Here is a 17,715-nt window from a genome sequence, read left to right as displayed (position 1 = left end):
AATCCGTGGGTGATACCCACCTAGATGGGCTGCACAAGTCATCTTTAATTGCCGATGAAGAAAAACATCGTGAGGATACCTGCATGTGCCTAATTTGAATGACATAATGTGCCAAAATGCCACATGTATATGTATCCACCATTATGTCGAGCAGTGTGTTAGAATATCCTCAATGCTCAAAAGGAGAAAAGGTCTTAACCCTTGACTTTATGGGAAATTAGTGTCACTTACTTGATGGTAGGGCTTTGTGCAAGCCCCTCTAGGTAGGTACCATACACTTATCAGTTATTCTGCCGCCAAACAACAGTGCTCAGTATTGTTGTGTTTCGGTTTGAAGGGCTTGTGAGCCAGTGTAGCTACAGGCACAAGGTACATAACATCTTAGTTCCCAAGTTGATAACGCATTGGCGATATAAGGAATAGTTAATATTTCTTACAGAGTCATTTTCTATGGGTGATGGTGACCACTTACCGTCAGGTGGCCCATATGCTCGTCCGACGTCGAAAAAAATCAAATTAGGCCAGACTCTGACTGCGGAAGTGACAGAAGTCAGTGATCCATAACACTATGTTTTGGCACTATGACAATCTCGCGTTATTTTCCATAAAAAATAAAAGACAATACTTGAAGTATTCGTAACGAGGAAAAAAAAAACGATAACGATTTAAAGATAGGTTTGTGTGTCAGCTGTGTTTATTTTTGTCTCGTAAAGCTAGTAGAGAATTTGTATGCGAAGATGAAATGGATGGCTCGTATTAAGAAAAAAATTTATATCGTCAGTTTATTGATATCTATTTATTGGTTACATAACTACGTTAATCATAAGTGTTTCAATGATTAAAAGCTTTAATGAAAGACACATCGTAAACAAATAACCCTTCGTGCATGAGTTGAGTGTAGAGCTGGCTTTATTTTATTTTTTTGTCTTATCAATGGACTCACAAATGAGTTATCTGATTGTAATCGGTCACAACAACCTTTGGACTTTGAACTAACATCGTCCTGTGTCACCTCAAAATGTACTTTTTTAAAAAGCCTTAGGTAGTATTTTGAATCGCAATCAAATAGGACTATAAATAGTAAACCTACCTGTTCAAAATGTAGGTTCTACCGAGAAGATTCGGCAAGACACTCGGGAATCAGTCTTTTCCAACATATAACATACATAATATTAGTTAAATATATGATATATGCTGCCTGAAAATCAAAATACATTAGTTTCGTACTTTTTTGTCATCCATATAATCTTGTGATGAATATGGTTATATATTTATTTATGCTTTTTTATGAAGTGATGAATTGATGAATCGTTAAACTTAAGAATATCTGCGAAAAATATTATAGTTACATCTGGGACAAAACAGACGACAAGTGTTTCTGTTTGGCGGAATGTATCACGAGTGGGTGGTACCTACCCAAGACGGTACACAATGTCCCACCAAATCTATCGCTTGGAAACGATCTATGACAGTAGCTTATTGGCTATTGATATCGAACACGCGTATTCAGATACAACCCGACCTTTGATATTGAACGTCATTGTAATACATTATCATCGTATCGTCGTGTGTTGTAATTTGAATAAAAAAAACGTATATGTCCCAACTGTATCTGGTTATCTGATAAGAATAATAACATCGTGAGACATTCGTGTCTTATTCGTGCTCCTTAACCTTATATATCAAAATATTATGTATATTGGTTTAGCAATACATATATAGTAAATATAGTTACTAGTCGAGTCAAAATGGCCCAGTGGTTAGAACACGAGCATCTTAACCGATGATCGCGGATGAACCAGGCAAGCACCGCTGATTCATGTGCTTAATTTGTCTTTATCTCGAGCTCAGCGGTGAAGGAAAACATCGTGAGGAAACCTGCATGTGACAAATTTCATAGAAATTCTGCCACATGTGTATTCCACCAACCCGCATTGGAACAGCGTGGTGGAATTTGGTTCCAAACCTTCTCCTCAAAGGGAGAGGAGGCCTTTAGCCCAGCAGTGGGAATTTACAGGCTGTTGTTGTTGTTGTTGTAGAGTTACTAGCGACCCGGCTTTGCATGATGGATAAAACCCCTGGCGGCTTGATTATTTCCGACATGTTTCTATTTTCAACTTATTTACCCAAAAACCTTCATATATTATATACCTAAACCTCTCTCATGACTCAATCTGTCTATTAGTGAAAATCGCATGAAAATCCGTTCAGTATTTTTGGAGTTTTAGCCAACATAAAGACAGACGCGGCTGAAGGACTTTGTTTTATAGATGGTTATAATTTACGGTCATTAAATTTGTTCCGTGAAAAAAGCTTGATATTTTTGCCTGAAATCTTGATCTTTACACCTAGGATTATGTAAGTTAAGTTTTAGTAAGATGCCTGATATTTTCTAGCAATAAATATAGCCTATGTTACGCAGGGTAAATGTAGCTTTCCTATGGTGAATGATTTTTTTTAAATCGTCGCAGTAGTATTACAATCAAATACACACAAAAATACAAATGTTTTCTCTTTAGAATAGTAGTGTAGGTAGTCGAGGAATTAGACGATCTTCAGTAGGCCAACCCTGGCCATAGATTTCGGCGTTTTAAGAAATATTAACCATTCCTGAGATCACCAATCTTCCACCAACTTTTGGAACATCTTATGCTCCTTGTGTCTTGACACTGACTGATTCCTAAATCAGAATACAACAATATACAATATCTATTGTTATTTGGCGCTGATGAAAAAGCTTGGAATTAATACCTGTTGACTTCCAGGCAGGATACATTACATACACATGTAATTGTATTTAACTAATATGATTTTATTTTTTAAATGCTGAAAAAGAGTAACTACTCAGTTTCTTGCCAGTTTTTCTCGGTAGAATCTACTTTCCGAACCGGTGGCTTCACTTAATTGTTAAATGACGATTCAAAAGTGCTTGTAAAAGCCTACTTGAATAAAGTTTATTTTGATTTTGCTAGACTCTCTAATGAGTCGGTTGCACATATCGCAAGAACCAACAAGATTTCTCAATAGATTGTTATTTAATCGAAATCAATAAAACTATTTTGTTTGAACTCATTTCGTTTATCACTCGCGATTTTGACAACTGACGGTTAAGTTGACTCGTTATTTTACTGCGTGTACCTATTCGATAAATGTTTTACGATCGAATTTCTCGTATAGAATAGTTACACTGAGCCCGCAGTTCGTAGTCTGGTATTTTATAGGGTTATCTTTCATGAACAAATGTCTTCTTTACTGCAATAAAGTTTTTATTCTAATCGATATATTTCGGTAGAGTTAAATAAGTATGTTTTATGTATAGAAGCATATTTTTAACCCGGACGCTAATACGACGGGTTGTCATAAATTTGACGTGTCTGTGTAAATGTGTATGTGTCTGTTTGTGGCATCGTAGCTCCGAAACGAATGATACGATTTTATTGCGGTTTTTTTCGTTTGAAAGGTATATCAGTCGAGAGTGTTCTTAGCTATGTTTTGTGGAAATCTGTTCAGGTCTTCAAGGTCATCAGGTCGTTTGTAATTTGTGATAGGAATGTTACACGCTCAGCTTGCTTGCAAGCATCTGTGGGATCTGACATTTGAAACACTAATGTCTTCTGGAACCACTGAGCTGGTCTGCTGTTAGGGCTCGAAGCTAGGAGACCCTGCTCTACCTTTTAGTAAACCCATCGAGTTTGGGCTCATTGAATTTGTCTTATTTGGTCAAGGATGTTTTTATATTTTTAATTTCATTTATTATATTCCTATGAATTGTTTCCTTCGTTGAAGATAATTGGAAAGGCGTGTTGATACACACTAATTACATGTTTTGAATACACAGTCTTCCTTCAAAAATGGCTTACTCATCATGAATGTAACTCTAACTCATCGTTGATGCCCTCGACTTCGCATGTATTGGAGCAAGTTCGGACATAAGCCTATGTCCGTCCTTAGGGCTCAACCTGGCCCATTACAAATTTCATCAAAATTGATCAGTGTCTGAAAGAACACCATGCAGTTTTTTTTTATTATGTTATAGGTTGGCGGACGAGCATACGGGCCACCTGATGGTAAGTGGTCACCATCACCCATAGACAATTAAGCTGTAAGAAATATTAACTATTCCTTACATTGTCTATGTGCCACCAACCTTAGAAACTAAGATGTTATGTCCCTTGTGCCTGTAGTTAAACTGGCTCATCCACCCTTCAAACCGGAACACAACAATACTGAGTGCTGTTATTTGGCAGTAGAATAACTGAGAGTTAATGCAGAGTTACTTTCGCATTTATAATATAAGTATAGATATGATTAAGTTAATGTTAAGAAACGAATTACATTTTCTTTCAATTGACAATCTTGGGTATATTGTCATCCCTTATGGTAGGTACTAGTGCAGTCTAAAATGACGCTTATATAGATGCCAATACACTCTAAAATTGCAAATACCTGGATTGCTATCCTCGGGAAATAGACGGTTGAAGACATTTCACCGTTTAGCTATGAGTGTGAGAAATAATGCTTGAGATCTGAAATGAGATTTCACAGACACAATAAGCTTCGTAGTTCTTCAGGCTTTCACATCTACTTCTCGAACGTATTCAGCTTGAAAGTTTTTAAAGTTTATGTACAGTCGGGGTAAGAAAAGGATCGTCACCATAAGATCTATTTTCGTGTGCTCAGTATGAGCGATAATCTGCTTTACCGATCGAGAGTGACATATTGCGTCGCAATGATTTGATGTTTAGTTTCCAAAGGTGCTAAGAGCTTAAGACTTGATAAAGGAATGAATTTGAAAACTGACGAAGGTTTTCTTACTATGACTCTACACCTTCGCATACTATTTGGATTTCTCATTTCTCATGCTTATTTTATTTATTATATAGTATTATATAGTAAATTAATTTACTTCAACGTAACGATTTCAAGCAAATTACTGCCGTGACGTCATAGCGGTTTAAAATGTGCAGTGTATTGCATAATCTGCATTAGTAATTGTTCTTATAATTAGTTTTTGACATTAGTTCGCCTTGCTGCTGCACTTTTGTAAAAACAATAACATGTGTCATTTATTAACGATAATCCTTACAATTATTATTATATTATATTATATTTGACGACCTCCGTGGTCGAGTGGTGTGTACACCGGTTTTCATGGGTACGCCACTCCGAGGTCCCGGGTTCGATTCCCGGCCGATTCCATATAGATTATCACTAGTTTTCTATGTTGCCTTGGGTCTGGGTGTTTGTGGTATCTTCGTTACTTCTGATTTTCCATAACACAAGTGCTTTAGCTACTTACATTGGGATCAGAGTAATGTATGTGATGTTGTCTGAATTATATCAGTCATCATTACGATGACAATATTACGTGTAATAATAAAGATAGTATATGAAAATTACGTTGTGCTTATCAGACTGATGTACTAAGACGCCATAATATTTTTATGGCTTAGGTTACCTGATGATAAGTGCCCAAATCATTCCTTACATCGCCAATGAGTAATTAATCTAAGGAACGGAGATGTTATGCCCCTTGTACCTGTAATTACACTGATTTCATCAATTTGCGATTCAGACTCTGATATCTTAATCATGTAAATAAGCAGAATTACATATACGTACGAAGAGGTATAGTCGTAGTCGGAAATATTTATCATTACCATTAAAATTGGAGGCTAGTTGAGGGAGGCAGAGGACCGAGCAGCGTGGCGCGCTCTTGGGGAGGCCTATGTTCAACAGTGGAAAGCAAAAGGCTGATGAAGATGAAGACTCTTAAAATTGGGCCCCCTTTCAAGCTAATTATCATTTGTCCCAATTAACTTAAGTTACCGCATTCGCTTCCTCCGAAATACTTCTGTTATCAAGTGTTAGGTATTAAAAAGCAAGGACATAGCCTTGGGGGTACGTTGCTTTCTACGGAATTTCATCAAATTCGATTCAAACTTTTAGCCATGACAAACATCAATGGTAGTGTCTGGTTTGGAATATAGATTCTATAGAAGAACCGGTCTGATCATAGTCTGCAATATTTATTTTATCTTATATAAACACTCAGGTTAAAAATAATTGACAATGCAAGAAAAGAAAAACGTACTTCACGGTTTGTGGTTGAATAAGGAATTCAATTTACGGTAAAGCTTATAAAAAAACACATAAAATAATCTTGGTCAGTATATCATATAAGGTTTGAAATTAACATGTTTTTTTTTTATTAAATTTGATTTCGGGATATTAATCATGATTTTTATTTTTGTTAGGTGTTGCTTGATATTTCGGCATTATTACAGTCACACAGATCAGACATATTGATTAATGTCGAAATATCGAGCTCCACTGAAAAAAAATAAAAAACATTGTATATATTCCGAAATCAATAACTTTAATAGTAAATTATATATTGGAAAATATATTAGTGAAACTGTAAAAATAAATATATAAATTGTTACAACAAAAAAATCGACTTCGAATCTTTTCTTTATATTTAAATGGAAGAATTGCCATACGAAAAAAATATTTTTCCAATAAGGTTAATTAAGGAAGTCTTAGTTATCGAACCTCTTTCGTTTTTGAAGTCGGTTATATAAGTACGCTTACAATGTAGCCAAATTAGACTAAAGTTTACAATTTTATGGTAACATTTGTTCAAAACTATTGTTTTCGTTACGTGGATGTCATTCTTAATGACAGTTATTGCTTATTACATGCTGTATTTTAACTTTAGCAGATAAAACAAAAGGATTTTTGACGTGTCTTAAGACATAAATTAAATAAAATATATTACGAAAATTAAATGTTTGACTTTGCAATGGATTGTTTTTGTTTCAAAAAGAATTATTGCACATTGTACCACTCATTTCTATTGAACGAAATAATCTGGATACTGTTTAAATATATGTGCTATAATAGCTCAGAAACCACTCAGTTGCAGTTGAAAAATCGTCAGAAAGGAAACCTCCATGAACGAATGTTATCCTTATGAAATAAGACTGTGTTATTAGTTTATATATGTCTAATAATATTGTATGTTTGTTTCAGATATACCAATAACCTTGAACAACGCGAAGATCAAGTCATATAACGAACTAAAATAAAAAAACATATATATTCAATAAGACTCAGAAAAGTCCGTAAGACTGTAAACTGCATGTGATATAATTTAACGTAACGCATTTAAATTTAGAATTCTAAATTCAAATATTTAAATACTCAACGGCAGCTACTGTCAGTTTTAATATCACAATCAGTGGCGCCATCTATGATATAATCTGTGAAGATGAGGGACGGTATCAAGTCTTGCCAGCACACGCTATCAGATGACGTGGTGTACAAAGATGTCGTCGTTATCGGTAAGATTTCTTTTTTTTTATTTAACGGTCAATTAGTTCGCGACGAAAATATGTTGAATCATTATGCCGCTATTATAATTGATGATTTGTTGTTTTTGTAATTATTGTTTAATACTAGCTGTGCACGCGAATTTGTGCGCGTTTGAGTTTAACAAAAAGTAATTGTTGTAACTCAAGTTACTTCTTATTACATCAGTTTAAGTCCCATCAAAATCGGTCCAGCCATTCCAGAGATTAGCCGGAACAGACATACAGACAGACAATAATTGTAAAATATGTTAGGATGGTATATGTAACGTGTAGTTTTTTAAAAAGCATCTAAATTTCCCACTGATGGGCTAAGGCTACCTCTCCCTTTGAGGAGAAGGTTTGGAACATATTCCACCACGCTGTTCCAATGCGGGTTGGTGGAATACATAAGTGGCAGATTTTCTATGATGAATAAGACACATTCAGGTTTCCTTACGATGTTTTCCTTCACCGCCAAACACGAGATGTATAATAAACCCAAATTAAGCACATGAAAATTCAGTGGTTCGCCTGGGTTTGAACCCGCAATCATCGGTGAATATGCACGTTCTAATAATATAAAGAAAAATTAAACACACATATATAATTGTATTTAAATTATGTAACATATATTAATGTTATCGTACATATTCCATAATACCTTATAACGATTCGAGGCACGTTTCTTTGTTGATTGTTTACGTGAGAATTAATTTAACTAGACGTGAATACGATTGGATATCCTGTCCATCTAGGTCATACCTAGATATATTACCTAGATGTATATATATAAGCTAGATTGAGATGAGAACATCGTCAGTAATTATCGGTAACTAGCGATCCGCCCCGGCTTCAGTTGCAATCTAGACATATAATAAAATTGGAGTGTCTGTTTGTAATAATAAAACAGCCCTTTTTAATGTATGTATACCAAAATAACATTTTTTTACAATTTTTCTCTGTCTGTCTGTTTGTTCCGGCTAATCTCTGGAACGGCTGGACCGATTTTGACGGGACTTTCACTGGCAGGTAACTGATATAATAAGTAATAACTTAGGCTACAATAATTTTTTTTTGTTGTAAAATTCAAACAAGGTCGTGGGCGTACTAAATATACTGCAGAATGTTTTACATCGTTTACAGCTTTTTTAGACATTAGACAATACAAAACGCTAAGCATTTTAAATCTGTAATATCTTCGAAAATATTTATTTAAATTACATACTGTAAAGGGCCATATTGATCTATGGTAATTACACAATGTATTTAAGGTACTTATTTGGATAAAGAATAATGCTGTATTGTTGTGTTAGGGCTTTAAATCGTTTTGACAATAAGCCATTAATTGCCAGTCAAATTACTTTGATGTTATAGTTTCTGAGAGTTCGCGATTTATGTATAGTAGTATGTAGGCAATGATATTCTAATAAATAAATATGTTATACCCATACTAAACAACAGAAAAAAGTGTGCCACGCCGGTGAACGTTTATTTTACATTTCGTTACAAGTAAAAAGGATAGCTTGATAAAAACAATAAGTAAAAGGGATAACTAGATGTTTTAATTACGCAAAACGTATTACTACGTAATTATGATGTATTATAACGTATTCCTGGCATAATTATGATGAAAACGACTAAAGGCAAACGTCCCAATTAGGACGTTTTCTAGTCTTCACTTTTGCGCGTTAATGACATATGTGTTTACTAGAACATCATTGTATGTAGGTATATACCTATATACATCCCGAAATCAGCCCCTGACTAATACGGCACGTCCTTTATTCCGACACATCTATTATTATTATTTATTTTTTTGACAATCTTCACTTATGAAGATTATGCATGACTGAACAGGTCAAAACTTGTACTCGACGCGTTTTTAGTTTGAATTTGACTACATGTAATAGTTATCACATATGGAATCTTATCATTGTACATGTAATTTTTCGGATTGCAAGGTATTATGTAAAAAAATACGGTCTATTGGGAACACTGCCCTGCAAGACCTTTGTCGAATTAACAGGGGTATATTGTATATACCGCTGGCCCAGCGGTTAGAACGCATGCATCTTAACCGATGATTGCGGGTTCAAACTTCAAACCCAGGCAAGCACCGCTGATTCATGTGCTTAATTTGTCTTTATAATTCATCTCGTGCTCGGCGGTGAAGGAAAACATCGCGAGGAAACTTGCATGTGTCTAATTTCATCGAAATTCTGCCACATGTGCATTCCACAAACCAGCATTGGAACAGCTTGGTGGAATCTGTTCCAAACCCTCTCCTTAATGGAAGAGGAGGCCTTATCTCAGCGGTGGGAAATTTACAGGCTGTTACTTTACTTTTTACTTATATATATACATAGATTATTAATTTAATTGTGCTAAATAAATTTCTCTTTAGTAACTTATGCATAAAAAGATTTAACGCGCGCTTGAAATTCGAAAGTTACAAATATTTTATCGTACTCACTATTATCATAACCTTAACATACTTTGTATAATTAATTATATCTCAGTTAGTTTAAAATGGAATCTATATCAATATATTTAGAGTTCAGATTAACTTGACGGTATGACTGATTGATAATTAAGTAGTGCAGGTTCGTCTGGATTTTTCCAATGGTATCTTATTTTTTTCTATCTTTTTATTTCGCTTCGCACCGATGCAATACTGATGGTAAGAATACTATAGATTTTTCCTTGTTTCTTTACTGGCCCAGTGCTTAGAACGCGTGCATCTTAACCGATGATTGCGGGTTCAAATCCAGGCAAGCACCGCTGATTCATGTGCTTAATTTGTCTTTATAATTCATCTCGTGCTCAGCGGTGAAGGAAAACATCGTGAGGAAACCTGCATGTGACAAATTTCATAGAAATTCTGCCACATGTGTATTCCACCAACCCGCAATGGAACAGCGTGGTGGAATATGTTCCAAACCTTCCCCTCAAAGGGAGAGGAGGCCTTTAGCCCAGCAGTGGGAATTTACAGGCTGTTGTTGTTTTACTATATTGTCCATGTATTATGTACCATAACCTTCGTATAGAATCACTCTATCTATTAAACAAAATCGCCTCAAAATCCGTTGCGTAATTTTTGAGACTCCATTGCGCCATAAATGTTGAACTGATCGGAATTATATTCAGAACAGGAATAGGTTATATCCTGACAGCATATATTGTACCTTTTATCCTTAAAACCTGCAACCCCCTCCTCCATTCACACGCCAATAAAGCATTGGACAAAATCCAGAATTACTTAAAAATACATATCAAGAAATGTTTGTAGAGAATAACATATTAGTATATTTACTATGACTATTTAATAATTGATATCTATTCTATTCTTAGATAGAAAAGCTTTTAACTCTTTTGGTTATTTGACATCGTTACTTTTAGCACAAGATTTATCCTTAGAACAAGTTAACAGATATAAATATAATTAATCCATACCATTACATAAAATAAAACAAAGTCGCTTACCGCTGTCTGTCCCTATGTATGCTTAGGTCTTTAAAATTACGCAACGGATTTTAATGCGGTTTTTTTAATAGATAGAGTGATTTTACAGGAATATTTTTGTATGTATAACATGTACAATATAGTAAAGAAACACTGATAATTTTAGAGGTTTCTAATGTGATGTCGTAAATAAACAAATTCAACAACTTAGTATCAGCATTGCACCCGTGTAAAGCCGGCGGGACTTCGCTAGTAAATTATTAAAGTAATATTTCGCTAACCATAGCATTATAGCAAATAAATCTAACTGAAGCTGCATCCTTATATTTCTCTTTGACCTTTCAATGATCAAGTTGAACAGAAATACGATCTTAGTTATATTACTGATTATATACAGTTATTATATGATACAATGTATGTATGTCTTATGTAACATTGTTTCAGATATACCTACTTGTATTTAAATAACTATGTTATATATAACATAGATACATAAAGACGTTCCCATAGATCAAAATGATCAATCTATTACATATAATAAAATTGGAGTGTCTGTTTGTAATATTAAAATAACCGCTATTACTAATTGCATATGTATCTACACGGTACATAAACTGAAATTACGTATTTTTAAATTTTTGTATGTATGTCTATCTGTTTGTTTGTTCCGGCTTATCTCTGGAACTGATTATGATGGAACTTTCATTGGTAGATAGGATAGGATAAGGAGTAACCTGGGCTACTAATTTTTTTTTTATTAAATTAAAAAACGCACGATGTCGTGGGTACAGCTAGAACATAAAATAAAAACCTCCCGCCTAATTTTTTTTTATTTTTTATAAATATAAGACAACATCACATACATTACTCTGATCCCAATGTAAGTAGCCGAAGCACTTGTGTTATGAAAATCAGAAGTAACGATACCACAAACACCCAGACCCAAGACAACATACAAAACTAATGGTAATCTACATCGACCCGGCCGGGAATCGAACCCGGGACCTCAGGGTGGCGTACCCATGAAAACCGGTGTACACACCACTCGACCACAGAGGTCGTCGAATTTGTTTGTCTGTATGCGATAAACTCAACACTACTGAACTAATTTTGATATGGTTTTCGCCAATGTATTAAGGAAAGTTTAAGTGTACAAATGAAATGAATAGTCTCAAGACTAAAAATGTAGTTAAGATCGTAGAACCGACAAGTAATTAAGTAGTTACTGTTTTTCAACATTTAAAATACAAATTTAGTAAGTAAGTTAGTTAAATACAATTGTTATTTAAACAATTATGTATGTGATATATCCTGCCTGGAAGTTAAGAAGCTCTACGATTCTTATATAATAATTAAATAATTGGACATATTTATTTCGTAATTTTTATTTAATATATACACACAGACAAATTATAATGATTTATATCTGTGAATTTTAAATATATGACAAATAATAGAAACTTATTTTAATATTTTTTTTCTTTCATATAAGGTAACTCTACATTCTTAGTTATTTTATTGTCAATAATTGGATTTGTTTAATTGTCATTTCAAGACATGTGTGTATGAAGGTCGTAAGTAACATTTTGTAAACAATCAATTATATGTCATAACGCCTTAATTTACGACTTAATGAAATGTATACAAAATGTTACATATGACCGTATAGTACCATAAGTAATCCTTAATAATTATTAATTTCTCAAATCGCAAACTCTATGAAGTAATATATTATGACGTAATGAAAAACAAATATGGCGGACAGTGGCCCATTGTTTAAGATGTTAGAGGTTATTTTAATTTTCTAAATCGTTTTTTTCAGGTAACGGCCCCAGCGGTATGGTGACTTCATTCATGTTGGCTGGCAATGTACCATACTTAAAGGAAATACCAGATAACCTGCCTATAGATGAAATGCTCAGAGCCAGGTAGGCTACACGTTTTGTTTTGACTAAATCATTAATTTTGTTTTTAATTTTCTGTTTAGTAAATGAAGCCGTGAAGAATAATGTCGTATAAACTGGGGGGCAATCCTAGTAACCCAATAAATCGTTATTAATAGTAGATAGAGTTGATTCCATACACATGATCAATACGTTTTTAAATATTAAATTTTTTTTTTACTTTTTTCAATTTTTTTAATTATAATATTGAAATGACCTCTAGTGGATCTGATCGGCTGTATCAATGATATTCAAACAGAAAAAAAGTGTGCCGCGCCGGGAACCGTTTATTTTACATTTCGTTACAAGTAAAAAAATAGCTTGATAAAAACAATAAGTGAAGGGGATAACTAGATGTTTTAATTACGCAAAACGTATTACTACGTAATTATGATGTATTATAACGTATTACTGGCATAATTATGATGAAAACGACTAAAGGCAAACGTCCCAATTAGGACGTTTTCTAGTCTTCACTTTTTGCGCGTTAATGACATATCTGTTTACTAGAACATCATTGGGTTGTATGATACTGAATTAAGGAGTTGTCTTACCCTCTGTAAGATAAGTGTTGACCATTATAAAGGCGGTCATTGATCCCTCTTCCAGATTACAAAACCTACCCCCCGGGCAGAGTCTACTGGAGACGGATCTCACGGAGCTTGCTGAGGGTTTGGAGGGCAGGAGTCAGAACCCCTTACCTTTATTAGTAAGTACATGCCTTATCAACTTGAATATTTAAAACAATTGAATAATCTAGAAAATTAAGGGACGCTAGATATAGTTATAATAATACCATTATTAATGGCCATTTGTAATGTAACTAGTTATGCAGTAACTAGTTTTAGTTCATATTTGTATATATTTAAGCATTTAATGTAACAAAAATTGACAAATTAAACGTAAACATGTCATAATTATAATATTTGTAATGTTCACGCGATTTACAACATAGATTAAATGGACATTATATTTAAATATCAACTCGCTCGTCTACTCTGTGCGCCAGTTTTTATACATTCTATTTTCTTTTTTTATGGCTTTTCTTTGTACCAAGAGGGCATAGATTATTTCGCCAATGTCACGTGCGATGGAGAAGACACGATGGAGATTGAACGGTGCGGTCGACTGTCGAGACATACTATTTTCCCGCGCTTTCGCAATGCATGTCAGTGTCATGACAGATGACAGATGCATAAATACACAGATAATATATAATTTAATTCTAATAGTTATTAATATTTTACTATAGATTTGTGTACACGGCGTTAATTTATATTTTAGAAAACAAGTAGTATAATAACTATAAAAAACTATAAAACAAAATTGAAGTTAGTACAAGTTTATAAGATATTTATAGACTGAAGTTACTTTTAGACAGAGCTCGGTATTCGTTTCTATATTAAGATTCTACGCTTATTTATAACTTCGATTGTCACTTAATTTAAATCTCAAAATACATAGATAAAAAAGAGTGTACCTAGAACTTGTTTCCATAAATGCTTCTTCTTGGTATTATCTTTTCCGTAGTTTTACATCTAACACTGAAACATGAATATTCAAAAGTGCCTTTATGAGCTCGAATGAAGATTATTTTGAATCTACTTTGATTCACCGGTATCAATTGTTTTTTTTTTTTTTAAATAAATCGATGTGCATAGTAAAATCCATTTCACGCATGTTACATAACGATACACTATGTTACGTTGCAGCATTTTATTGCAATAATATTTATCAAAAACATTTTAAACTAACTTTTAATTTAATATTAAGGTAAATAGCATGTTATAATGATATTACATCATAATTTAATTTTTGGCTAAAATCGTGTTTATACATATGTGGCCACCATCACCCATAGATAATGACGCTGTAAGAAATATTAACTAATCATTACATCGTCAATGTGCCACCAACCTTGGGAACTAAGTTATTATGTCCCTTGTGCCTGTAGTTAGATCACTCACCCTTCAAACCGGAACACAACAATACTGAGTGTGTTTGGCGGTAGAATAACTTATGAGTGGGTGGTACCTACCCAGACGGGCTTGAACTAAGCCCACCAAGTTACATATATAAAGTTCACTGAGCTATCATGGATACAGGTATTGTTTAAAATAAAATATCGTAACGGTCGTACGTACGATAACCTTCATATCGTTCTCGAATGAAATGATTTTACTCCATTCCGCTTAACAACAGTATTCATTGATAACAATAAAACCTTTTTATGAAGACTTTTTTTTTTAAATTAATTGGTAGGCAGACTTCATAAGATTATAAGATTCATGGCAAGAGTCTCTTGCCAAGAGACTGTACATGTAATCAAATCAATTTTATTCCAGTTAACTTTACAACGAAGCTTTTTTGAATCGTCATTTTTACAATCGTTTTGGAAGGTATGCTCCAGCGAGGTGAAATTACGTAGTTGCTTTTTTCAAATAAACATATTTATAATTCGATTTTCACAATAATTATTGTCCTGTGATGGAACCCGTGCCTGAATCCAGGCGATTATTTCTAAAAAGTATATTTTAATGGATAACGTCTAAATATAATACAGATTTTCTCTCGTTTTTTTTTGTTTTTACTTTATTGACTATGTATTTATTATATACAAAAATATTCCTCTCGAATTACTCTATCTATCAAAAAAAAAATCCGTTGTGTAATTTTAAAGATCTAAGCATACATAGGAACAGACAGCGGTAAGTGACTTTGTTTCATACTATGTAATGATGATTAGATTTATTTATTAAATTCATCTTAATAAACTTTTTGAAATGATATACTGCAGGAATTTGTAAACCTATCTTTGGAGCTAAGATGTTCTTTGTGTCTGTAGTTATACTGGCTCACTCGCCACACAACAATAAGTACCTTGGAAAAATCATTTCAGTAAGTTATTGTAACAAGTGATGTTGAGTAGGTGGTGTCCTCCCAGGCCGTAACAAAACCCTACCACCGAAAATCCACATTAAAACTAATTAAAATGAAATATCGATAAAACGGGTTATATTTCGCATGACAACAGCCCGTTATCACGCAAAACCTGATAGCTAAGTGATGTAATATGCTAATTGATAGTGATATTAAATATCTGATTTACAAATACTATGTTTGTTCCGAGCTTTGACTTAGGATTTTTTAAGATAAAGTGACTTTAATTTATAGAGAACTAGCGACCCGCGGCGGCTTCGCACTTGTCAAATACTAATTCTAAATATACTACAGAATTTGTTTATTTACGACATCACATTACAAACTTCTAAAATTATCAGTGTTTCTATACTATATTGTCCATGCATTATATACAAAAGCCTTCCTCTCGAATCACTCTATATATTTAAAAAACCGCATCAAAATCCGTTGCGTACTTTTTTTATAATTTTAGCATACATAGGGGCAGAGAAAGCGTCTTTGTCTCAAAATACTTCTTTTATTTATAATTTTTGTATGTACAACTCATAGAAGAGCTGTCATAGAACAGAACCGAATTGAAAACTTGTTGCTTTTTAATTCTGAACTAGCTGTGCCCAAGACCTTGTACGCGTTTGAATTTAACAAAAAAATAATATTATTGTAGTCCAAGTTACTCCTTATTATATCAGTTATCTGCCTGTGAAAGTCCCGTCAAAATTGGTCCAGCCGTTCCCGAGATAAGCCGGAACAAACAGACAGACAGACAAAAATTATAAAAAAGTGGTTATTTTGGTATATGTACCGTGTATACATACATATGCATTGAGAAAAAAGGGCCTATTTTAATATTACAAACAGACACTCCAATTTTATTATATGTGTAGATAATCCGAATTTTAATAAAAGAAATATGACCTTTTAAAACATATGTACTAATAGACGAACAAAAAGACAATCCACTGCCATTATTTATATACAATATATCACGCTACATCAACATGGTGGTCAGATAACAGTGATGGTGATTTACGACAGATAATTAGGCTACCACTCAGCCGTTAAAATAAAAGATAGTATTATCAATGTCTTGTTAAATCAAACGCGGTCGTTCACCTTTGGTATTACTAAGCTCTATATGTATAATGATAATTATATGTATCATGGTGACATATGTTTGCTTTTTATATGTGTCTGGATTTTTTTCTACTATCTGCTTTTATCTGTCTAAGTTAGTGAAAGATCTTAACCGAATCGAGTAACAATAGAACGTTTTTAGTTAAGTTTGATGCCATCGGTTTTGTATCGTGAGGAAACCTGCATGTGTCAAAAATATGGCACAAGTATTTCAAACAGTAGTGAGTAGGGTATTTCCTAGAAACTACATTTTAGTAGGGCGGTTGAATACGCTTCTTGTTAACTTAAATAGTTATCTTAGATCTTGTCGCTTTTATGGATCGAAAATCGTGATAAACGATTTCAAAGACAAATCAAACAATCTTTAAATGTTAATTAACTAAGTTAATTAAAATTATTGGTTTTATTCGGTGGAACTCTATCATGTATAATGAAACAGCTGAGCTATACTCGGTAGTAGGGCTTTGTGCAAGCCCGCCTGGGAAGGTACCACCCACTCATCAGTTATTCTACCGCCAAATAACAGTACTCAGTATTGTTGTGTTCCGGTTTGAAGGGTGAGTGAGCCAGTGTAACTACAGGCACAAGGGACATAACATCTTAGTTCCCAAGGTTGGTGGTTGGTTGGACCACATACCATCAGGCGCCCATATGCTCGTCCGCCAACCTATACCATAAATTATATATATAAAAAGCTTCTACGCAAACCAATAGTAGTTATAATATACGGTTAGAGCCTTATAAATAGCCAGTTGCATCTGTAACATAAGAGTCCGGATCGGAAATGTCCGAATTCACATGATGCAATGCTGAAACACAATATACGACAGAATACCTTACAACGTTCACAGCTCTTGTCATTAGACAATGCTAATATACTATGCATGCATACATATAAA

The 17,715-nt window shown here is 33.8% G+C and overlaps 1 protein-coding gene across 1 annotated transcript in view; it reads left to right on the top strand.

Annotated features, from left to right (window-relative positions):
- LOC124539972 (oxidative stress-induced growth inhibitor 1-like) overlaps positions 1 to 17,715 on the top strand; it is a 57,714-nt gene that overhangs the window by 30,256 nt on the left and 9,743 nt on the right. Inside the window, exons 2-4 of the mRNA XM_047117348.1 lie at positions 7,036 to 7,346; positions 12,640 to 12,745; positions 13,370 to 13,469. Coding sequence (XP_046973304.1) covers positions 7,274 to 7,346; positions 12,640 to 12,745; positions 13,370 to 13,469 — 279 coding nt within the window. The 5' untranslated portion in view covers positions 7,036 to 7,273. The remainder of the gene's footprint in view (positions 1 to 7,035; positions 7,347 to 12,639; positions 12,746 to 13,369; positions 13,470 to 17,715) is intronic.

This window comes from Vanessa cardui, chromosome 24 (genome assembly GCF_905220365.1).
Source record: "Vanessa cardui chromosome 24, ilVanCard2.1, whole genome shotgun sequence".
Classification (NCBI taxonomy): domain Eukaryota; kingdom Metazoa; phylum Arthropoda; class Insecta; order Lepidoptera; family Nymphalidae; genus Vanessa; species Vanessa cardui.
This window is presented reverse-complemented; position numbering and strand designations above follow the sequence as displayed.